Below are 26,711 nucleotides of genomic sequence, written 5' to 3' on the forward strand. Positions count from 1 at the left end.
GTCTAAAAATACTTTTCTAACTTAATATTTTCTCCTTCTATCCATTTCGTTATAATCTTTAAAACTGGACAAGCTTTCTGTTTGTTAACATCATCCTCCCACTCTAAAATGTCACGTTTACTTGTGGCACAAACAAAATTTGCGTCCTCATGAGGAGCTGCCCATACTTCTTCGTTTTCATTCATCACTATCTCCTCTCTAGGTTTGCATGGCAAAATGTTGACTTTAACATTCTGTTTTCCTGGTCTGAATTTGGGTTCAGTGTCAAATACTGAAAAATCAGCCACCCATTTTTGTTTTGTATGATCAAATTTTGCTGTGCTGAGATTGCTCAAGGGGGCATTGTCATTACACACTATGCATTTTGTGCCAATAAGGTAGTTTTTAAACTTTTCAGTAACAGCCCACTTCAAAGCACAAAATTCTAGTTCCGTGAACTATAATTCTTCATGTTTCTCTCATGAGGTTTCCATGACCTACTTGCGTAAGCTACAGGATACAACTTACAGTATCTTCCTTATACTGGGACAAAACAGCACCAAGTCCATCGTAACTAGCTTCTATTTCTAATATACTGTTCACACTTTCCTAAATTCAATCCTTTTCAGTACTGCGGCAGCTATCAATTTTTCTATTAATGTCTGGAAGGCCATTTCCGCATCTTCTGTCCATTTATAATTAATCTCCTGACTGGATTTCTTCTTTTCCCCGTTCAATAATTCATTGAGTGGCTTGGCAATTATGGCAAAATTTCTGATAAATCTTCTATAAAATGTTGCGAATCCCAGAAAGGCTCGCACTTCCTTAGTAGTTCCTGGTCTCTTCCAGTTTCTTCACTGCTTGAATCTTACTTAGCTCAGGTCCTATTCCTTGGTCACTAGTGCTAAATCCTAGGTAACTTCACATGTTTGTAAACAATGATATTTCTTTGGCTTTAATTTAATCCCATTTGACTTTATGCGCTCCAACAATGTCTCCAATCTTGATAAATGTTCGCCTATAGTCTTTGAAAATAATATCATACCATCCAAATAAATGACCAAAAATTAAAAAAACACATCTCCCAAAATATTCTCCAAACATCATTGAAAGGTTGCTGGGCTATTTGTCAAACTCGTTGTACACCTGCGATACTGAAAGTACCGCTATTTTCTCTCTATCCTCTTTCCTTAGTAAAACCTGGTGATGCCCCTGTGCAGGTTCAAAAGTGGAAATATTGGCCCCTTCCAGTGCATCCAGGCATTCTGCTGCTCTAGGAAGAGGAAATGCATCCTTTAAAGTTATTTCATTTAATTTCCTGTGATCAATGCACAAACTTAAGCATCCCCCTTTTTTTCTTACAAGGACTATAGGTGCTGTATTAAGGACTTGCGATTTCTTCAATCACACCCCGTTTCTTTAAGTCATCAAGCAACTGTTTGACCTCAAGAATCAAGGTGGGTGCTATTCTCCTATACGGCAATTTGATAGGCTTCCCACAGGACAATCTGATGGAATGTTCCTACCCCTTTATAAAAACCAGTTCCGAATCATTTAACTCAAAACAGTCCTTATGTTTGTAGAGTATCCTATCAAGCCTTAACAAATCCAATTCGCTTAAGTTACTTTCATCGACATTTACTCCCAACTTCTGTCTGTGATTTTGAAGTTCCTCCTCTGTTATTGCTTCAATATGCTCATGATCATCCCCCTCTCTATGCCAAGTTGCACCCTGGCTAATATACTACCTGCTTCAATGCTAGCACTAACTTTATCACATTAGCAACACAAACATATCCAACGCCCCATTCACATATAGAAAAACTGGCCAAGGCCTGAACACCCGGAGGCAACCTATTTTTACTCTCTTCTGCTACTTTTTCTAAAACTACGTACTCCTTTGGCACTTCCTTTAGGCTGCCAATGTTTCCTGCTACCTGACGGGATATTTCTGTTCTGTTGTTTCAAGCAGCTAGCATACCCTAAATCCTCCTTTTGCCAAACCTGCATAGTTTGACCACCTAGTCTCATACAGCAATCCAAATTTTGACCATATTCATCTTTTAATCCCTCTTGCTCTGATGTCACCATCTGGTGACTCCCCATTTTTCAAACATCATAGACAAAATATTCATGCCTAAAAGGCACTCTTGGTCAGTGTTCTTACCAAGACCATTCCTTCCTCTCTCAGCTCTTTTGACATGGAATACACATCTATTCTGTTCTATTCCATTTACTTGAACATCAACAATGATATGACCTATTATATTAATTTCATAGCCACTCAGGTCATATATGTAGTCACTACTATTATACAGTGTCACTCCCTTTGGCTTTAGGTTACCAAAATGCCATTTTTCTGACAACAAACTACAGTTTGCCCCCGAATCTATAAGTCCTACAGCTTTCCTTCCTTCTATGCTGTTCACTTCTTTCTGGCTTCACAAGTTTTCCTGGGCATCATCACCTTCCTGCAATGACATCTCCCTCAAAACCTTGTCTCTACTCGAATTATTTATCCCTCTGTTCTTATCAGAGTACAGTTTACACTTACAAAATGGATGACCCTCATCCCCACAAGACCAACAAATACTCGTAAACTGATTTCCCAAAACATGTTTATTTTGGATTTTGCTTTTATCCAGCTTTCCCTTATTCTGGTGTTCTTTCCCATAGTCCTGGTCCATATTGCCTCTAGAAAAACCTGCATTTTTACACTCATATGATGCATGACCCTGCTCCCCACAGGTCCAACATTTATAACTGCCTTATCATCTCTCCTTCTGCTATGCAGCTGGCTGTCAGAAACATACCCACATTCTTTCATACCCTTTGCTCTATCTTTCACAAACCTATCAGCATCTTCTAACCGGTCTATGAATCAGTTTTCAGCCTTATCCTTTAAGTCATAGTCATTTTTCTTGTCCCACAAACCTTTTTCAAAAATCATACATTTCATGAATTTTCCTCTCCATAGATTAGACTGCTTTGCCCTCAGTTTCTTCTTCAAGGTCAATTATTCAGTCTAAATACTCCAAAACACCTTCTCGAGTATTCCCTGTTGCACACGCCACACTTCCTTCCTTTCCTCCAGATCATCCTTATTATCTGCATACCCTCCTAGTAGTTTAGTCTCATTTCCTCCAAAGATGTAGACTTAGCATGACGTATTCTTGTGCTAGCCGGCTCTATCAAACTTTCTCTGACATAATGTACGGCCTCAGTACCTTACCAGGTTAAGCAGATTGGCACATAATTTCGGCTGTTCAATCCATCTATTGATTTCCTTCCTACCACTGTTTCTCCCACCCATTTTGAGGTTATTATTTCCTAAAACACGACACAGCTCCTTTGCAAAAACCCTTTAAAAATGGCTCCTTGTTCTCCCCATTAAAATCTGCTCTATTTCCCATCTTTTTAAATCTTAAATTGGTTTTTCAATTTCATTCACCAGAATTTGTTGGTTCTCTTTTAATGCATTTATTATATCTCCTACTCTGCTAAAAGAATTCACGTTTTCACAGTGGTCAAAATCTATCACTTTCTGAATATTTACAACTTCAGACCACAGTTTTACAACATCCCTCTTTCAAGGCTTTTCTTCATTTTCACCTTTTTGGTTAACAAAATTTTGTAGGCCTACCTTGCTCCTTCAACCAGTTCTCCCTCATATATAATGTCCAAATACTTACAACCTTCTCCATCATTGTCATTGCTTCCTCATCAACAAGAGCCTAACCACAACGCGCATTTCTGTTAACAAATCTTCCTCACTACCACATTCCATCATTTCATAATTACCTGCGCCTTTCTTCATTCCCATAATATAGTCAAGAACGTCACCTTCATCTTCTACACTGTCTGGCCCCATTTTGTTCCCCCTAGCACTGTATACTACCTTGCAATTGCACTCCAGTCCAGGGATAAATATTACCAGGAACGTGCTGGTAACCCACTCGGTTGAAGGTTGCCACGGTGAACGCTCTGCTACCAAATATAGCAATCCAAGGGGAGATAAAAATCACGGCAGCGTTTCTTCTTTATTTTTCAAACTATGAACAAAACCTTCAACCCAGTTACGTTACAGTGTAGTTGCAGTTTTGCTTACATCTCCAACACATATGTAAGCGTTCGCTTTTACAGCAGCGATAGAATGAGCCTACTCGAAGTTAGGTAAATTTCAGGTCCTTCATCTAATTTGCCTTTTCTGCAAAAATTCTCTTCCGCTGACATATTAATCAGTGAATGGCTTATTCCTCCGGTTAAACAGGTCCGTGAAGGCAGTTCCGTTCGTGAAGATGTATTTGGCCGCTTGTCTTCATTAGCTCTCCTGTTAATGGTTGTTATTTGGTGCTGCCAATGACAAGAAGTCTTTTGTCGGAGAACTTATATATATGTATATATATATATATATATATATATATATATATATATATATATATATATATATATATATATATGTGTGTGTGTGTGTGTGTGTGTGTGTTGTGTGTGTGTGTGTAAACACGTGCTCATGTGTTCATTAGCTCAATCATATTCATGCTGAAGGGGAAATTCGAATGAAATGCTACCAATTGACTCACTGCTGGGTCTGGAAGTTGAGTAAAATTCGCTAGTATGTTAGGGGGCAGCCTGCCCAAGAAAAACCTCAGGTACAGAAAGAAGTACTTAAGCTCCAACTTCTGTGAAACGAGTGCTCGTGTGTTCATTAGTTACATATATATATATATATATATATATATATATATATATATATATATATATATATATATATATATATATATATATATATATATATATATATACACATACATATATATATATATATATATATATATATATATATATATATATATATATATATATATGTGTGTGTGTGTGTGTGTGTGTGTTGTGTAAAGTGTGTGTGTGTGTGTGTGTGTGTGTAGTTGATAAAGAATGTGTGTGAGAGAGAGAGAAGAGAACGCATTCAGGAGAAATAGCTTATCCGATTTCATATGCGTTAATGGAGTTGACGGCAGCTGAGGCGTTAACACACAGGCGCTGGATGTTGTATATCTGTCCCTGGAATAAAAAGAGAAAAGAAAAGTGGGTCAGTTGTTCAGATTATTCAGAATGTCCTGGGCCGTACGCTACCGTCATTTTCAATCAAAGCAAGCTTCAATGAGGTTTGAGGTAACATACTGCCTACACCATATTTACTACTTCATTAGAGTGCTTTCGGAGTTTGAAACAGGTGACTACTCTATCAACATTTGTGCGAAAATTTAGCATCTGCTTCTAACATTATGAACTTGAAACTAAATGACTCCGTCGTTCCGTATGGCTTGCCTCTACTAGACTTCATAGCTTAAATGAAGATTCATTTCGCTTGGAGAAGCTGTCAGTCCAATGACAAGCTTTTTGGTGGTTTTATCCGTAATCCGAACAATTGCAATTCATAGGTATTACACGTAGAAATGAAAATACTTCAGAAGCATTCAAGTAACTTGTTTCACGGAGGAAATTAATGAACAATGCCCATAAAGAGATTTTGGTCTTGCTTCCAGTATCGCTGCGTGGGAAATCGTCCAAACTAAGTACTGAAGATGCTCTTGTTACTGTAGGACAATTTGAGTTCAGTATATACTGTATTTAACCTTAATAAACCAGGAGTTTCTATAGCAATAATCAAACAAAAATATGGAGTCCAAAATATCTGGTAAGGCACATGTAGACAATATTTTTAAGAATTTATATGTTAATACTGTGGGAAATTCCCTGCACTACAATCATTTGACAATATTTTTGTGTATCAACGTATTTTTATATGATCTCTCTTACTGCAGAGTTTCAGTCTTGTCTATTGTCATAAGAAAATTACTGATTTGATTTTTTTATTGAGAATTCCTTCTGTCAGGTAACTGAGACAAGAACTATGTTGTCTGGATAAGTTATTCGTGTGAAATCCAAATGTATCTGCATGTTTATGAGCTTCCTAAAAAGGTGTACGTCTCTACTGCATGATGATAAGGGTAAAGGAACCAAATCTATTCGAGAATGGCACTCTTACATTATTTTATTAGATTTTGCTAAGATATTGATTAAATAATTCCTGTATAAACTAGTGAAGAGGCCGAAAGGGAGCGTTGGAGGGAAGTGCGTAGTGTTTTATGAAAAAGATGCTTATCTACGTCTGCATCGGAGTATTGAATGATGCCCGACGGTTGGCACAGCCCTTTTCCGCCATTATACTGTATTGGAGAATGTGTGTGTGTGTGTAATTGTGTACTGCATTGGCATGACATCGCCCAGAATTGTATTGTCACACGCCACCAGTTAATTCACTGCATTTAACAAATATGTTGAAATTCCAATTGTTATGCTTTAAATCTATTTTTGAGAACGAACTTGAGAATTACCTTAACGTTTTTTATGTTAATGTTAACTTTGTAAGTCAGTTCTGTATTTGCATTAATTGTATAACTTGTCTCCTTTCCCCAATAAAACCCGAATGCAGAACGGAACGAACAGATTCTTGGCTCATCTTTTGAGTTGACCTGTTATCGGGTGTCGTGTAGTGATGTGTGTGGCCTTAGCAAAGGTGATTGCCCTAACTTACCCTTTGAACACTGTTGTAACTTTGGTTCGTTTGAGCGCCACTGAATTGTAATCCCTTTGGAGTAATTCATTTTCTTTTATCACTTATATAGTTACCCAATTGATATGTTTAACCTTTAGTTATTAAATCAATTTTAAGTTTAAATTCAGCAAGTGCGTTTGTTGTTGTTGTTGTTTAAGATTAAGCCAGCCTTGTGCTGGCACGGGCTCTTACTCCTGGAGCAGCCTGTAATAGTGCGTTTCAATATTCCTCCATTTTATCTGATTTTTTCTGTGTTCAAAGTTTAGTGAATGGTAAATATAGTTTGATCTGTTAAACTGTATTGTGTGGAGACTTTGAAGTTACGCAAGAACTTATAGAAACGAGGTGACATATAGCAAGTCCTCTAAGGTCTGAAAATCAACCCGTGAGTACTCTTAAGATTTTGAGAGAGAGAGAGAGAGAGAGAGAGAGAGAGAGAGAGAGAGAGAGAGAGAGAGAGAGAGAGAGAAGCACGAACCTCTCGTCGTATCTCACAGCAAACTTATGATCTGTTCATGTCTATAGGGTCTGCTCAGTAAGTGGAAGTACTTACTGTAATTGTGGTACTATTTATTAAGAGAATTAGTATGTCATCCTTGTTAATACTGAACTGGGTTGAGAGAGATCTCCCCATTATTTAGAAGCTGCAGAGGGAGCATGGTGTTGTTGTTACGTAAGGCTTTTAGTGGCTTTTGACCAAGCAACAACATTAAACATGCAATCCACTTTGTCCATACGATCACTTTTTCGCCAAAAATGGTTTAGTTCTCTCAATAAAATCACCATAGAATTAGTGTTTGGTAATCGTTTACCATTCCCGTTCTATTTAAGTATCTCACAAGTCAATAGATTTAGAATTATCAGGGTGTGTCTACACTATCCAACAGTCCGACAGACACGCTCGTTTTTAACCATATAGGCTTGCCGGTTTTACAGTGTTACCAGAAGTAATGTCCATACTACCATTGTCCAGGGGACAAAACCTAGATGTTTCTGTCACTTCATGGCCATACCCTCCGTCAAATTTCGCTAACGACAGACACAATTTCTTAGACTGCGGACGCAGATACAACGTTCATTTGTCGTAAATGAAAAACATTTCGCCTATCTGCCAGCCACCCTTTCGTACAGGAATTATGGCAACTTTGTCCTCCAGACACTTGGATCGTGTCGAGTGTAGACGCACCCGAAGTTCATAACTTCTTCTAATGGGTCACAAGTATCAATCAAATATTATCGCAACTCTAGTCACTTGTGTACTTGAGATTTGTGAACCATGTTATACAGCTGAAGAATGTAACAATCCAGCACCACTCCCCGCTGAATTTCAACTATCCCAGTAGCAATACACAAAATTTTAGTTCCAGAAATACACTTATGGCGCAAATTGCATTCGATAATGAAGCATAATTATCGTTCAGAGGCGATGAAACACGGCTTTCCGGCAACACCTTTTTATCAAAGCATCGGATAAAGGTGAAAGTTGGTAAGTGTATAGGCTATTGTATAACTCTACCTAATTTTTGCAAGTAGCCTATTATTTAGTACCTAAGTTCAATAGTTCTAGTAATTATCAGAGTAAAAGCGTGTTTCCTATGCCAGAGCCATCAAAATCGCAGATAAGGGTTTAGAACACAGAAGTGACGTTAACCTATGACATCATGAGGCTCCACCCACAGTGAAGAGAAGTTTACATATAAGTCTCTTCACTGTAGCAAGAAAGGATTTGTCATCGTCCCCTTAACTGCATTATCATTCTCAATAATTTTATTATTATTATTATTATTATTATTATTATTATTATTATTATTATTATTTTGTGGAGGTTTCATCGCAACTTCAGTAGTTGGGACTAAGTTGTTACCTTGGAATTCTTCCATTTTCTTGATATTTATATTGTTTCTACTTTACAAATAATTCAATGTATGTAATTCATCCACACAACGAACCAGTCCATAGCTTATTTGTTAGATCTACATCTATTCAGGGTGGGAATACAAAAAGACAATTGTTTTGTTTTACCTCAGGATTCAACACTAGCCTTATATTTGCAGCAAGTCAGGAGCGGTCACTAGAAGTAGAATTCAAATGAAAAGCAATGATACCTCATTTCCGTCAACTGATAGAGGCGTAGAGGGCAACGCCATTGTTTTATTTCAGTTAATGGAACCCACCGCAGTTTTACTTTGTTTTTGTATTTATATCATACAGCACCCTAAACAGCGCTCATATACTCTTTGCAAATAAAAGGTAATGGTAGGAGTCAAGATTTTGAGGGCAAGCTATTATTTACCTACTTAATATCAATCAAATGTAACATGCTTTATATTGATATGCGTGGAAAGGAAAATATATTGAAATCAGTTTGAATGAGGAACATATTGTAATAATCATTGTGTTTTAATAAATATGTTTTAGATGTACAAATAAAACGGCTATAATTATACATAATTTATTTACAAAATGTCTTCGTCACTAGCGATGAAGTCAGCAATGACTGGTTCCACGCTCTCATGGATATTGCCATATTTCCCGTACTCCTCAAAAAGACGGGATTGTATCAAGGCCAACACAAAAAATGTCTGCTCACTTCCCCCACAAATCCCCCATGTAGGCGCAGCTTTGTCTACCTCCTTATTGCATTAGCAGGCGAATGGCCATAAAGAAAAAGAAAAAAGGGACCTTGAACAGGTACCTCTAAGATACGTCATCGCCTACGTAGTTACCCCAGGTGAGAGGCGACTCCACCCGATTGGGTAGATGGATTGTCTAACAGCTCCTGCCCACACTTCTGGGGTGGCCAAGTAACTATTACCCACTATAGAAATAATTACCTATTCACGCTACAGTAAATCTTGCAACGGGTCTTCTCGCTTGTATACAAAGTGGCAAGCCATAGCACAAATGCAATCTTGCAACCACGGGGACAATTCCGTATCCTACTGGCCATTATCGAATTTGTTGAAGCCTAGACTGTGTAAGCATTGTGACTTACCTCCTACCTAGTGGATGGGCAGGGCCTCATGACGTCATATGTTTATGTCACGAATGGTTTTGGGATCCTTGTCTGTGATTTTCTCGGTTCTGGCATTGCGACTTCATTTTACTCTATAAATATCAAAACTGTCGAACTTGCAAAAATTAAGTAGGATTATAAATTATACACTTGCCAACTGTCACTTTTATCCGATGCTCTGATAAAAAGGTGTTGCCGAAAAACTGTCTCATCGGCTCTGAATCCATTAGTAGTTACAAGAGTAGTAAAAATCACACTTGCAACATAAGTTTTCCAGTTTTTCTTCTCACAGATAAAGATAAATTATGAAAACTGCTTATGTGATGTATATCTTGTGTCATCTAACACACAATGGAAGAGGGAAGGGGATGGGAGGGGGATGGAAGAGTGCAGGGGAGGGGAGGGAAGATGGAAGGTGAGGGGGAGGGGGAGGAGGAAGGGAAGGGAGGGGAGAGGAGGGGACGGGGAAGGGGGATGGAAGAAGAAGGGGAGGGGAAGGGAAGAGGGGAGGACACAGCTAAATTAACACTTGATCTTGTGCTTGGGTAGGGAGGGGAGGAAGGGGAAGGTGGAGGGGATGGAAGAGGGAAAGGAGGGGTGAGATGAGTGAAGGGGAAGGGGAGGACACATCTTGTGCTTGGGGAGGGGAAGGAAAGGGAAGGGGGAGGGAGGGGAAGGGGAGGGGGGATGGAAAAGGGGGAGGGGTAGGAGGAAAGGAAGGAGAGGGGGAGTTTTCGTTTTATATATATAGATAGACAGATAGATAATTGAGAGTAAGTCAGTCAAGAAAAACAAGTATTTTTATTCAGTTGGCTGAAGAGGACCTTTGCGCAAACGGTTGAAAGCTCCCTTGTTTTTATCCTTTTTTGTATTTTCTTGTATCTCGAAAAATACAGTTTATCAGTTACATTATTGTGGCTTTTTTACTCACAAGTGACAAAATGTTCACATTCTTCAGGAGGTTGGGAACCTGTCTGCCTTTCTTCTGCCCACTACCCACAGTTAATGGTAGGGCAGAGGCAGCTGTCAATACTGCGAAGCAAGCAAGGGTGGTAGTACGGTACGGTATGGAAAAAATATCGTAATTCCGATAGCTTAAAAATATCGTACCGTAATTTCGTACCATACCTAAAGAACCGTACCGTACTGGTACGATAAAAGAAAATTTCGTACCGTAATTTCGTACCTGATTTCGTACCTCTGCCATTACATTTCTGTGAAAATTAATCAATAATATTATCCTTGCAAACAATTCCTCCTCCAGTTTCAATACTCACTTAGGCTACCATATTGTGTTTTTTAACTTTTTTGCAATTAGTGGAGATTACTATAAATATGTTAAGTAGCCTATGTGTGTGTGTCAGAGAGAGAGAGAGAGAGAGAGAGATTATATTTTTATTCTCGAGTAGGTTTACCATTTATTACATTCTGGCACTTTCCAGAGCCAGAGGTGAAGGAAGGCTGCAAAACTTTATTAGACAAACAAAATGAGAATGGAAGGAGGCGGGTCAACTAGAATTGCAATTATATTTGCTCCTGTTAGCATGTGCAGCCCTTTTGAACCTACATATAACATATACATTTGTATTTTTATCATAGAATTATAATTAATCAAAGCAGTTAATCTATAATAGGCTACAGTAATAGGAAATTCTAAAGATATGTCAATATTGGCCTCGTACTTTATTATGAATGGACTATAACTTCCACAGGTATATAAACAAAAACTTCATTATCATCATTCACCGATTTTTTTAAATGAACATTAATTCACATTAATAAACATAAGTCTTTTGATAATATTTTTGGGCGTAGAGATATCATTTAAAAAAAATTAGCTTCCACATTTAGATGATCGAAAAGATTCATTATTTTCACTCATTGTTCTTTTAAGTAAAAATTGACTCTCACATCCATAAACTGGTCCTTTGATTATTTATTGGGTGTTGCAACGCAGGAACATAATAGATTCAACTATATCCTCTTTGAGCCCTAGCCGAAGTTCATCGAGGATATACCGTAAACCTGAAAAAGTACGCTCTATACTAGCATGAGCCGAGTGACAGGAAGAGCCACTGCCACTTCGGCCAGTTTCTTCAAGTCTTGATGTGGATGACATTGCCACCTTCTGAAAATGTCTACATTCTTATCTATTCGCTTACAGCTACCAAAGTTCTGTACCGTTTGCCTAATGTCATGCATGCCAGTGCTTACTCGCTCACAGGCTTCATTGTTTTTGTCACTTGCATTCAAAAGCTGATCAATCACATCTATGTTTTCACCTGCCCTATCCTCGACATGAAGGCAGTGTTCTTTGTTACTTGTCAGAAAGTATTGCATCATGCATTATTGCCTTGTTTACCTCTTTTTCTATTTCCACTTTTGACATCCTTCCTTCTCCACAACTCGCATAGATGCTTTTGAGCTATTATCTTCTGTGGCTGCTTAAGGAGACACTGAAACCTGGGATCTAACTATACAGCAGAGAGAAATGCCACATTATTAAGGAGTGTCTGTCTTCACACAAACCATGCGATGAGAAAATTCGGCTTTCACATCAGGCATTTTTTCCTTTGCAGATTTCATTGTCAGTGATCGGGTTGCTCTCCGATTCAGTGAGATACCTAGAATACAGACGCCAGTGCGTCTCACTATGCCACTGACATTGTGGTGTATTAATGTAGCCATGTAGGCATGTTTCTCATTATTCTATCTCAAACTCAGTATATTGTATTTAATCTTTTTAGCTATATTAAATATGATCTTTCCCAATAATCAAATTTGAATGCCAATTTCCTTAAAATCTGTCGAGTTCCTTTGAATTTCCTTGAAATTTGAATTTCCTGGAAAGATAAGGTTGCATCTTAAAACATTCATCAGGGAAAAAATGAGGTTACCCTATCATCAAAAAGTCAATATTTGTCATCTGGTTTATCCGGGATGTAGGCAATCACAATGGAATAAATAAGTACGGAATGAGTACGGAAAAGGTACGGAAAAAATAACGTAATATCGTACCATACCGTACTTAAAAAGTAATATAGTACCGTAATTTCGTACCGTTCTTGCAGGTGGAAAAATACCATACCGTACCGTAATTCCGTACCATACCGTACCGTACTGCCACCCTTGGAAGCAAGTCATTAGAGCCAACACCGGAGGAGGAGGAGGAAGTCTCGATAATGATAAAGTATCCCTCACCGTCCTCCAATATCTGAACATGACCTAATGTGGAGTGGATAATTCCCCATTGCAGCTTGCTACGGTAAACAATTACACGGTGGCGTGCCCACAGCCAGACAACATTATAAAGTAACCAGGCACTGATACCGGACACTCAGAAAACGGGAACCTGAAATGGCAAAAGCGCAAGAAAAACTATGCTCTACGGACACCCCCAGACGGTGGATGGCCCTCGAGACAGGTGCCCATGTTTGAATCCAAAATCAGGCCTTCAACAGGTGGGAAAGAACAGCTGTTGTGACAGAAACTCCCCGGCACCGTCGGTGCACAATAAGATTAGATCGCAGTGGCACTTATTCTTACACAACCTAAGACACCTGAGGAAAATCAGTGGGCCGCCTGTTGTAAGTGACTTGCCACCCACACCCTACGTACCTCTCGCACCCACTGTGCCATTGGGCCGTGTAAGAAATAAATCCAAACCTGCATATGGATGATATATTCTGTCCGTTAAGCACACAGATTAACTTATAATTTTGTCCATTAAGAGAAAGTTCTCTTATATTTAAACAAATATTCATAAGCTAATGTTACTATGTTTGTTTCAGTATGCGCTTGTATTGGCTAACATTCCCGATTGTTTATTACAATTTTTTTGTTCTGTTTTGCTTCTGTCTGCCTTGTCTTATAATATCTGTTCAACAGATACTTTCATTAACTGTTTATTTATATACTAGTGAATTTTGTGCAAAAGAATATTGTCATTGCCAAATTCTTGGAGGGCAGATGTAGGGGTTTTTAGTGTACAAGCTGTGGGCTGTCTTTCAGCAGTTACGATGCTGTCTGTCTGTACCTTGCCCTCATCTAGAGAGTATGCCCTGTTCTTTGTTAGAGTTTAGAGAATACAGGCATTCAATTCAACACTCTGACAGTTGGTGCTTGGTTTGATTAAACTGCCTTATACCAGCAAGTGCTCTTGCCTCAAAGGCAGCCCGAAAATGTGAAGTGTTCGAGAGAGCGAGAGAGAGAGTGAGAATATACAGCTGGTGCTGAGTGCTGGACCAGCTAATAAACCAAGATATCTTTGTCAAGAGAGGGTCGCTCACGGTTATCTTTATCTTATGGCTGCAAGGTCTGCATATGGATAAACGGCGAGTAAATTTTTCTCCACTCCAAAATTCCAGCATATGTAGCATGATCTATAAAACTAGGGTTGGATAAACAGCAAGTAACAGTTTTTAAGACCTCTTCCCTTCTCTTCTGTTTTTATAGACAACACCTCGAATACAATATACAAGCTGTTTCATGCTTCAAAACCAGCGACTTCAAGACTCCTAGATGGTTCTGAAGAAAGGAAGTAATAACAAAAAAGAAAACAGTAACATGAAGAAAACTGAGTATACATATAGGCAATATATTGTAATAATTTACTTAATTTTTATTCGTGGCCTTTTTAAAAGTAAATTACTTTCAATTAGTTTCAATATAAATTTCTTTTTGTGCCACAAGAAAAGCTGGCTAAGGTTCTTCTCGCTCCCACCGAAGGTTGTTATTATTTAAGTGGTACCTCGGCCATGAAAGTTGTTTTTTCATGAATTTATTTGGCTGAATGCTTGTTTGGTGATTCCCCGTTCGCTGCCTCACGTTTGGTGGGGACCGTTGGCTGAGGATGAAAGCAGTGTGTATTTAGCTCCTTATCCTGGAGGTTTTTGGAGACTATACGCACAGGATTCGACATTTGAATTTTTCTACAGTTTTGTTGGTTTTCCTCTGTCTGGAGACTTTGTTGCAGCTGCTTACTGAGGGGCTTCTCCTTTGCTGCGGTCGGACGCCCTTCCCGTGCGTTCTGGAGGGCACTGCCTGTGCTCCCCTGCATCCTCTATTCATCTTTGCATCCTTGGACTCGCCTGTTGCCCTTGGAAGGACAGCCTGTCTTTCCCCTTCGCCCTGCCAACCTCCGGAGTCGTGAAACGCCTAATTCTATTTTGATAGCCGGTAAGATATAAACTAAGGTTTATTTGGAAAATTTAGGATTAAGGCTCTTTCCCCTTTCATTCTCTCATACTAAACTTTTCAGGGCTTTCACAGGAATAGGTTGTTTTCCTTCCTCCTCCTAATTACTGTCTCTTCGTTCTATCGTGTGAAAGTTTAATCTAGGTGAAGGTTTTTTTTGTACACCCTTATTCAGCTCTTTTTGTGGGGTTTCATTTAAGTTATTATTAATATGTTTTGTATTAAATAATTAAGATTTAGTATTTTTCGTTATCCTCTTTGAGTATTTTTCTGTGTTTTTGCTCTGCTGGTGATCTTGCCACTTGGCTTCAAATAATCCTTTGTGGCACTGATCTTAAAAATGAAAAAAGAGCCTGTTCTTGCCACTTCTTAAATCGTAAAATAATTGTGAACATAAGTTCATTACAATATACGTATATACTCTATAAATCATTTGAGTGCAGTTCCCACCACTGCGGGCTACACCAGACTTCATACTAAGAGTCAAAGACACTCTGCTAACTCAAAAGGAGGAATTGATTTGAAGCCCGGTAACATGGTTGTTTGTCAGGGTATTTCTGATAGGTTTATGTAGAATATGAATAAGCGGGATAGCTGCTTGTGATCTGTCAAGTTTAGTTCCAGAAATGAGAATAATTTAAAGGCAACTTAAAACACATCAAACCAATGGTTTGAATACTGTAATATTCAAGCTATTATCATTTTATCTAAATGAAAAATGATGAAACCATGTACATTGCATAATTTTCTGGTATATACAAATTGGAATATAAAATTTAGGCCAGAGGCCAAGCGCTGGGACCTATTAGGTCATTCAGCGCTGAAAGGGACATTGACAGTAAGAATGTTTAAAGATGCAACAGGAACAGGAGGAAGACTTTGCAGTCGCACTATGAAACATCTGTTAGAAGATAGAAAGTCAGATGGAAGGAAGGGAATGTGAATGGGGTTAGAGCAAAAGTAATGAAAGAGGTTGCAGCTAGGGGACAAAAGTACCTTAAGTAATGCCTACAGTGCACACGTGAGATGCACTGCCACCACTACCTGCCTAGGGGTTTTTGTATATATATATATATATATATATATATATATATATATATATATATATATATATATATATATATATACTGTATATATATATATATATATATATATATATATATATATATATATATATATATATATATATATATGTGTGTGTGTGTGTGTGTGTGTGTGTGTGTGTGTGTATGTGTGTATGTGCATATATTTGTATATATATGTATATATATTTCAGAAAATATGGCCGTTTAACATTGTCAGGAACAGAGATGTGATGAAGGAATTTTGGTTGTGAGATGGTACTGTCGCTTATATTCAAATCGTTCATTCAGCAAATACTTCGTTACATCTGCAATTAACCTGATGAGCACACAATATTGGCTCCATCATATGACTGCATGTGGGTACATGAGTTCGTATGTTACAGAATCTCGATTTTGTGTCTAATTCTGCCCAAAATTAGTCCGGTCTTTCATTACCGTAGCTGAAGCAGTATCGCAAGACGTTGCTGTTGTGTGTGCATTCGCTAGAACCGGCAGAATAAGGTATTGTCCAGACTCTTGATTTTTTCTATGTGAATTGTGGACTTATGGGTTTTTACCATATTTCAAGACATTTTTGAACTTGTGTGCAAAGTTCAATATACTTTTTTTTTGCCATTTCAATATTTTATTTTAGTGTGTTCTGTTTAACCATGCATTTTTTATTATGTTTATACTTGCATATTTTTTTTGGGAAATTGTTATTATTTGTACTTAATTTTTTCGACAGATGTCATGGTTGTGGTGGTTGTGGTGATGACTTTGTGGGCAATGATATGATGTAGTCATGATGGTGTGATTATAGAGACATACAATGCATACCTTGCAAAGTATAATATCTCTGTGTGGGAGACTTTGAGACTTTGAGACTAGACTTTACAAAGTCTATAATGGAATATGTGAGAATTTTTGGATTTACAGGCCATTAGCCGTGATGAGACTTTTTAGTCAGGATTAGATTATTCTTACTTGACAATTTCATTTATGATGCATTTTACTCTTTGCTTTGTTTATTCATTACTTGTTGGGTTGCTTTAAATAATAAATCTATTTTTGTAGGAAAGATTATGTTTCCTTAGATGACCCATTTCATTTCTTTAATGTGGAGTCTAGATGAAGCGAAAGCCGAGAGAGAGAGAGAAAGATCCTTGTGACATCAGAGAGAGAGAGAGAGAGAGAGAGAGAGAGAGAGAGAGAGAGAGAGAGAGAGAGAGAGAGATCTTTTGTGCTGTCTGAGAGAGAGAAAAGGGTCGAAACCCCATGCCGTTCCTGAAGGTAGATCGCTAAGGCAGCGTTACGTAATATTCCTACCCGGAATATTTTTATCTGTTTCCAAGGGTGGTAACATATATATACATTTATATTCATATATATACATATACATATATATATGTATATGTATATATATGCATATATATGTATACATATATATACATGTGTATATACATATACATATACAGTATATGCATATATATGTATATATACACATATATACATATGTATATATACATATACATATATATGCATATATGTGTATACATATGTATACATATGTATATAATGTATATATATGTATATATGTATTATGTATGTATATATATATGTGTATATGTGTATATGTACATATATGTATATATGTATGTGTACATATATATATATGTATACATATATATACATATGTATATAATGTATATATATGTATATATATATATATATATGTATTATGTATGTATATATATGTGTATATGTATATATATGTATATTTATATATATATATATGTATGTATATTTATATGTATTTATATATATATATATATATATATATATATATATATATATATATTTGTATGTACATGTATATATATGTATGTTTATATACAAATGTACATATATATGTATATATATGTATATTATATGTATATATATGTATGTATGTATATGTATATTTATGTATGTATATATATGTACATATAAGTATACTGTATATGTATATATATGTATATCTATATGTATATATATATATGTATGTATGTATGTATGTACGTAGAAAATAGAGGCTATATTTCAGAGACCAACTGTCTCTCTCATCAAGCAAATATTGAATGAGGAAGCGTTACAGAAAAGTGGTATTTATACCAGAAGGTCCATAGGTCAGCCGTTATGTCACACTCGTCACAATAGTTGACAATTTTTCTTTAATCTTCTTAATTGCTGGTAGGAGAAAGATTTTATCCATAATATCTGAATCCCATGCGCTTCTTGAAAGGTTCATTGCATTTCTCTGTTTAATCAAGGCTGATTCCACTATCTGGCTTTTGAACCAACAATTGCTGCTATAAATTATACAAAACAAATTCCAGTTTATTCTGTGATTATGGTTATTTATGTGGTTAAAAATAACTGAGCTCTTCTTGTCCGTACCTAACTGAACATTTATGCTATATTAATCTCTTGGGGAGTGATTTGCCTGTAAAACCAATATAAGATTGGTCACAATCGAGGCAAGGGATTTCGTAAACTCCTGTGTCTTTGGGGACTGGCTTTTGTTGGCCGTTAATCAGGGATTTGGCTAAGGTATTTGGGTAGGTAAAAGCAAAAGGGTTGGAGTTTCCAAGTATCTGTGTCAACGTCGTAATCCTGTCCAGGTGTGGGATTTTTTTTTTTTTTATTGTTGGGCGTCTGTCAAGTCTTGTTTTGAGGGGGATGGTAGAAAATTATGGCTTTGTGGATCGCTTTCTCAGTTATATGGCCAGGGTACTTTAAAGATGACAGCTGCTTACGGATTAGTTCAATTTCCTTTTCCAGGAAATCCGGGAGCTAATTCGTAAGGCTCTTAAGAATAAATTGCTGGCTACGCCAATCTTTATACTGATGTCATGATAGCTATAAAAGTGGATGTATGGCAGAGAGAATGTGTGTTTTCTGTATATGGTAAATTTGCAATCTGTCGTGTCTCTAATTATTAAAACGTCGAGAAAAGGAATTTTGTTCTGTTCCCCATTTAACTTTAAATTTGATGCTAGGCACTAATGCATTCAATTCTGAAAGAAATTCATTGAAGTTGCCCCAATTATTATCCCGAAATGTTAAGATATCATCTACAAATCTCATCCACAGCATGTCTTAGGTTTTATTGCATTTATTATTATAGTTTAAAAAGGGCTGCCCATGCTGCACCAGAATTTTTTTTATAGAATGACTCCCCGAAAGAAAAGACGTTATTTGATATAAATAATTCAACTAACTTTATTATATTTTATCTAGGGTTAGTGGGAAATGATCTGAATAGGAGGCTAATTTTTCTTTCAAAAACTGTAGAACGTCCTGTACCGGTACTTTTGTGAATAGGGAATCAACATCTAAACTTGGAAGTTTTATATTGTGAAGTGGTATATGTGCTTCTTTGAATTTCTGACAGAAATCTTCAGAATGTTTAATGTGATTGGGAGAAAATGTGCCTAAGAAAGGGGAAAGGAGGCCGGAGAACCACTTATAAATTTTATAATTGAAAGCTCCTGCACATGAGATAATAGGTCTGAATGAAAGATTATCTTTATGAGTTTTGGGAAGGCAATAAAAGTAACGTAGTTTTGGGTTAATGACTTTAAATTTCTCCACTAGTTCAATGCTCTTTTTGTCTTTGCCAATTAATCTTACTTTTCTAAAAAAAAAAAATAAATAAACTCTCTGGGGTCTTATGACAAATTAACGGAAAATCCCCTACAAAATGTCCCCAGAGAATTTTTTAGAAAAGTAAGATTAACTGGTAAAGACAAAAAGAGCATTGAACTACTGGATAAATTTAGTCATTAACCCAAAACTACCTTATTTTTATTGCCTTCCCAAAACTCATATAGATAATCTTCCATTCAGACCTATTTTCTCTTGTGCCAGAGCTTTCAATTATAAAATTTCTAGGTGGCTATCCTACCTCCTTTCCCCTTTCTAAGGCACATTTTCTCCCAGTCACATTAAACATTCTGAAGATTTCTGTCACAAATTCAAAGAAGCACATGTACCACTTCACAGCATAAAACTTTTAAGTTTAGATGTTGATTCCCTGTTTACAAAAGTACCAGTACGAGACGTTCTACAGTTTTTGATAGAAAAATTAGTCTCCTATTCAGACAATTTCCCACTAGCCCTAGATAAAGTAATAAAGTTAGTTGAATTATGTGCATCAAATGTCTTTTGATTCGGGGAGTCATTCTATAAACAAAAATTCGTGTGTAGCATGGGCAACCCTTTAAGTCCTGTTTTATCTATACACGGAATATTTTGAAATAATAAAAATGCAATGAAACATAAAGACATGCTGTGGATTTGATATGTAGATGATATCTTAACATTTTGGGATAATAAGTGGGTCAATTTCAATGAATTTCGTTAAAAATTAAATGCATTAGTGCCTAGTATCAAATCTGAAGTTGAATGGGAAACAGACAACAAAATTCCTTTTCTTGACGTTTTAATAATTAGAGACACGACAGAATACAAATTTACCATATACAGAAAACACACATTCTCTCTGTCATACATCCACTTTTATAGCTATCATGACATCCCTATAAAGATTGGCGTAGCCAGCAATTTATTCTTAAGAGCCTTACGAATTTGCTCCCTGGATTTCCTGGAAAAGGAAATTGAACTAATCCGTAAGCAGCTGTCATCTTTAAAGTACCCTGACCAATTAATTGAGAAAGCGATCCACAAAGCTAACATAATCTTCTACCATCCCCCTGAAAACAAGACTAGAGAGATGCCGAACAATAATATAAAAATCGCACACTTAGACAGGATTAAGATGTTGACACAGATACTTGGAAACTCCAACCCTTTTACTTTTACCTATCCAAATACCTGATTAACGTTCAACAAAAGCCAGTCCCCAGAGACACAGGAGTTTATGAAATCCCTTGCCTCGATAGTGATCTTACATCAGTTTTACAGGTAAATCACTCCCCCAGAGATTAATACAGCATAAACGTTTAGTTAGGTACAGACAACAGAGCTCAGCTATTTTTAGCCACATAAATAACCATAATCACAGAATAAACTGGAATTTGTCTCGTATAATTAATAGCAGCAATTGTCGGTTCAAAAGCCAGATGATGGAATCAGCATTGGCTAAACAAAGGAATGCAACGAACCTTTCAAGAGGCACCTGGGATTCAGATATTACAGATAAAATCTTCCTCCAACCAGCAATTAAGAAGATTAAAGAGAAATTGTCAACTGTAGTGACATAACGGCTGACCTATGGACCTTCTGGTATAAATATTGCTTTTCTGTAACTCTTGCTCATGCATTATTTGCCTGATTGAGAGAGACAGTTGGTCTCTGAAATATAGCCTTTATTTTCTACTTTTTGGCACTTTTATGGGCTCCTTATATTTAATGGAATTCTGTTTTAACAGAAAATATTTTACTCTCATATATATATATATATATATATATATATATATATATATATATATATATATATATATATATATATATATATATATATATACAATCAATAAGCTACAAACGTCCTTTAATATCCAATTCGCTCTACCTCGGAAATAATATATTTTCATATATGTTACCGAAGGGGAATTTTTTAGTTGATAATAAGTTCATCGTCCCATGGGCTCGAACCAGCGAAGGACAAGAACTCAGGACTACAGTGGACGCTAACCCACGCGGCCAGCAAGTGAGGTATAAGTGGATATCGTCTCCCATATACAAATCGCCCATCGAACTCAGGTGTATGTATTAGAGACGATATCCACCCACCTCTGCCATGGGACGACGAACTTATTATCAACTAAAAAAATTCCGCTTCGGTAACATACATGGAAGTATATATTTTCCGAGGTAGAGCGAATTGGATATTAAAGGACGTTTGTAGCTTATTGATTGTATATGAATCACGGTGATGTGATAAAAGTCATAATATGGCTGCGTCGACAAACGCACTACACGGTTAGCATGGCAGAGGTGGGTGGATATCGTCTCTAATACAAATACCTGAGTTCGACGGCCGATTTGTATATGGGAGACGATATCCACTTATACCTCACTTGCTGGCCACGTGGGTTAAGCGTCCACTGTAGTCCTGAGTTCTTGTCCTTCGCTGGTTCGAGCCCACGGGACGACGAACTTATTATCAACTAAAAAAATTCCTCTTTGGTAACATATGTGAAAATATATTATTTCCGAGGTAGAGCGAATTGGATATTAAAGGACGTTTGTAGCTTACTGATTGTATATGAATCATGGTGATGTGATAAAAAGTCATAATATGGCTGCATGCGACAAACGCACTACACGGTTAGCATGGCAGAGGTGGGTGGATATCGTCTCTAATACAAACACCTGAGTTCGACGGGCGATTTGTATATGGGAGACGATATCCACTTATACCTCACTTGCTGGCCACGTGGGTTAAGCGTCCACTGTAGTCCTGAGTTCTTGTCCTTCGCTGGTTCGAGCCCACGGGACGACGAACTTATTATCAACTAAAAAATTCCCCTTCGGTAACATATATGAAAATATATTATTTCCGAGGTAGAGCGAATTGGATATTAAAGGACGTTTGTAGCTTACTGATTGTATATGAATCACGGTGCTGTGATAAAAAGTCATAATATATATATATATACCGTATTTATATACATATATATATTATATATACATATATATATATATATATATATATATATATATATATATATATATATATATATATATATATATATATATATATATATATATATATATATATATATATATATATATATATATATATATATATATATATATATATATATATATATATATATATATATGTATATATGACATGTTGGTCATTGTGGAACTAAGCTAACTGAAAGTCCAGGAAAATGTGGACATTTTCTTGATAATTTATCCTGTTGCATAAGGCATGGATTTACGGAATTGCACGTTGATAACAGTTTTAACGAAGAGGAGGTCTAAAGCAGTGCTGTCGTTGGATCTTAAAACTGGTCGCTTTCGAATATGTTTTCTGTTATTGTCAACAGCTGGCATGTATTTATTGGTTTCTGTTAGTCAACGAATTAGATTGGAGTTAACTGATAACAACAAGTCTACGAGCGCTGATAAGGGATAAGGCTTGAATGGTTCAAGAATGCAGAAAGCAAAGTTGTGGACGTTTTTGTGATGATGCCTTGTAATATGTATATTATCCCATAGTTTTGATATATTTACTCTTTTATTTATCATGTGTTAAGTGTAATAATAATAATTATTGAAATATCATATGTAGTATAATGTTAGATCTCAAAAGAGTTGGTGATTTATATAACTTAACAGCGTGATTTAGAATTAATAATATCTTTCCTGATAATAGCGTAGTAGCAGGAGAGAGAGATTTGAGCTTTAGACCAGATGTGCCATCTGTCATCAGTTCAGATAAGAGAGCACTTTGTTTTGATTCATGTGCTGACAGGTCGGGAATAGCAGTCAAGTCGTGTTAAGATTTCTGTAAAAGCTTTGTCTTATGCGAGAAGAATAATTTCGCAATGTTACATGTGTTCCATACAATTTTCTGGTAAAGACGTGTACTTTTGAGAAATGCGAACAAGTGTTGCTCTGAAGCTCAAGGCAGTTGCGTCATGTTCAAGACTGCATTGCTCTGATCATGTATTGTCCTCATTGCATACAAAACGTTTTGCTTCCTTCTTCCAGAGCCTTCTCTTGTATCTCATTCCCAAAATGCCTTAATGATGTCATATGGGTGTTTCATTTTCTACTGGAATCCGGAAATCTGCTCATTCTGATATTTGAGACCAATCAGTTTGGTTCTCTCTCTCTCTCTCTCTCTCTCTCTCTCTTTCAAAAGAGAGAAATTATTAACGTAAAGTGTTAGTGTGGTCACTGGTATTAGTCTTAGCTTTTGAGACCTGAATCAAGTAAAATTGTTTAATCGTAGCGGCGCCCAAATAAAAAGTGTGTTTTGTGAATCTAAAGCAGCTGCAAGTGATTTTACAAAGGTTTTCACAAGCTTGCGTAAGGTAAAGTGAATTTTACTTATTACTACCATGGTATAATGAGGTATATTGAGAGAATTTTGCCTTAGTGAAATTATTATTGATAAATTTTTTGTGTATTTTTGTGTGTTCTTGTGTTTACAATCCCTTTATTTTTCACATTTTATATATTTGTGATTAACATTTATTCACTTAGCATTTTAAATATTTCTTAATAATTTAACATTGCATACTTGGTTTAACTTTCGTTTATTAAGATTTTATTTTCAAATCTTGGATAATTCTTGATAGTTTAAATTTTGCTTGATTAATTTAATTTCTTAACAAATTAAAGTTTTTGTGATTTAGTTTTGTTTAATAATTTAACTCAAGAATTAATTAAATTTTTGTACTGTTTTCAAGAAATAGTAAATTTTTCAGATTGTGAATTCTTATTATAGATTTTGAATTTAAAAAAAAAATTTTGTATTTAATGTTTTTTAAAAACAGTGTTTCATTTACTGACCACTAGTGAATAGGATTAATTGTGTGCATAAGGCAAAGTGATAAACATGTTTTGTTCCTTTAGTTTTGCTGAAGTGAATTAAGACCAGGGAAACAGTTAAAGTTGTTTGATGGAGCGATGCCCTTTTACTCTAGTACATTTCTTGTTTAAATGCTAATACCTCACACTAGTCATGATAAACTTAGCTTGGTTTTTCATGTGATTAATGATCTTTTTTAAGGGATCACTGTTACTTTAGAGTACTCAGTCGTAATTCTTATTGTTATGAGAGTTTAATTATTTGGCTGAAGTGAGGTAAATTTTAATCTGTGATTAGTTGTGTAATAACCACGTACTTGGTATGCTTCGTGACAATATACAGACTCATGGCATACTATAAAGTGATGGCTGCTTTGAATGAATCTTCATCATGAAAACTTATAAGGGACACATCTGATAATACCCTTCCACAAAACTTGTATCATTTAGTTAAACGAGTCGTCTGCCACAATCGCTGAGTCTCTCCAGACGACACGTGACGCTAGCGTTCGGTCATAAAGTTCCGCTTGTGATTTATAAAAGAAATGCATGGCACTTCTCCCACTGCAGCTTCAATAATTTTCGTATTACTTTCAACGAGATTACCTTATGACACAATATTCACTGTTCATTGCCTGAACGCAAAATGCAAGCTTCTTTGATTACACGAAGCTGCTTGTTAGGATACAAAGAATATGATTACTGAATGTTTTAAATTTTAATTTTGTGGAAACGTCAGCTAGTATGAGAATCATTTGAAATTCAGTTCAGCATTAGCTACTTCGCACCTGCTCGTAATTTTATGAAATACTGTTGGTTTTTATTGATTGGTATGGAAAGAGTTATTCACTAGGACGTGAGGTCACCAAGACGTGAGGTTCTGGATACTAAAAAATTAGAACCATCTTTCAGAGGAACACTGGCAGAATCCTATGTACTATTCAGGCTTTTTTTTTTAGATGGAATAGGAAATGATAAAATCGTCATTCTTCAAGCATAGTGGTTTGCCGTTTATGATAAATACGCTACAATCATCGTCAGTTTTGTTTTATATAGAAAAGTCGCTAGCAATAATGTCAGTTTTTGACAGTTATTACAGTATCAGTCCTGAAAACTGCAGTCCGAGCTTTTATTTATTTTTTTCCTAGTGGGAAAAACGATTGAAAATATATAAGTTTAAGACACAACAAGAATAATTATGTGGGTACTGGTTTCCCATGCTACTCTTCATCCGGTGTTAATCACGGTCTGATGAAAGAGTCTGAGCTGCCTCCCTCGCCTCCACACCCCCCCCACTCTTTTTCTCCATTTATGAAAACGTGGGTTTGTATTCCCGTCGGAATAAACAGAGTACTTTAAATATAAAAAAATAATTTCAAAATATAATCCAAATCGGAATGGTGATAGGTTGTACAATTTTATTTTTTATTGCATTCGGGATGCAAACGATGTTCGCTCCATGTGGAAATTACGGACAGAAACACGCCACAAGTAACGAATATTTAGAACTAAAGACCAGGAATTTTCATTCATGAAAATATCCTATCTTTTGATAAGGACAGAAGGCAATCACCGAAAACTGACAACTTTTACACGTAGATGAGGCAGCAGAAGAATGGAAACCGGATAGACATCGTAAGTACTGCGCAACAAACGAACGGAATAAGTTTGTAAATTTATTATTATTATTATTATTATTATTATTATTATTATTATTATTATTATTCAGAAGATGACCCCTATTCATATGGAACAAGCCCACAGGGGCCACTGACTTGAAATTCAAGCCTGTACAGAATATGGTGCTCAGTAGAAAGAAGTAAAAGGACGTAAAGGGAAATACAGAAAGAAGAGACCTCATTTATTAAAAAAATAAATAAATTAAATTAATGAATAGATAAAAAGTAAGTAAATTATTAAAATGCAAGGAGAATTGTATTATTTTATGGTAGTAATGCACTGCATCTTCTCCTGAACTTGAAGTTCAGGGAGACTGTTCCACAGTCCAATGGAACAGTCTCCCTGAACTTCAAGTTCGACAGCAAGGCATGTTTACTGCATATTTGTGCTGCTCTTCAGCAAATCAGGGATCAATTGTGACTGAGAGAGCTCTCTTAAAATACAACTTAGGAAAAATTGACAAACAAGAGACCATCTGTCGATGGTCCCAGTCATAACTGCTAATATTTGGAAACAGAAACCTACCACCTACCACCACGAACCACTCTATCTAAAAGAGATAAATCTCTGGCAGAAGCAGACATCCATACCAGGGAAC

The 26,711-nt window shown here is 36.3% G+C and overlaps 1 protein-coding gene across 2 annotated transcripts in view; it reads right to left on the bottom strand.

Annotated features, from left to right (window-relative positions):
* Positions 1-4,885: 4,885 nt before the first annotated feature.
* The window catches only part of LOC136826833 (uncharacterized), a 181,047-nt gene continuing 159,221 nt past the window's right edge, over positions 4,886-26,711 (bottom strand). For both annotated transcript variants that reach the window (XM_067084313.1, XM_067084312.1), the window contains one exon: positions 4,886-5,043. In XM_067084313.1, coding sequence (XP_066940414.1) covers positions 4,963-5,043 — 81 coding nt within the window. In that variant the 3' untranslated portion in view covers positions 4,886-4,962. The remainder of the gene's footprint in view (positions 5,044-26,711) is intronic.

This window comes from Macrobrachium rosenbergii, chromosome 41 (genome assembly GCF_040412425.1).
Source record: "Macrobrachium rosenbergii isolate ZJJX-2024 chromosome 41, ASM4041242v1, whole genome shotgun sequence".
NCBI classification, from domain to species: domain Eukaryota; kingdom Metazoa; phylum Arthropoda; class Malacostraca; order Decapoda; family Palaemonidae; genus Macrobrachium; species Macrobrachium rosenbergii.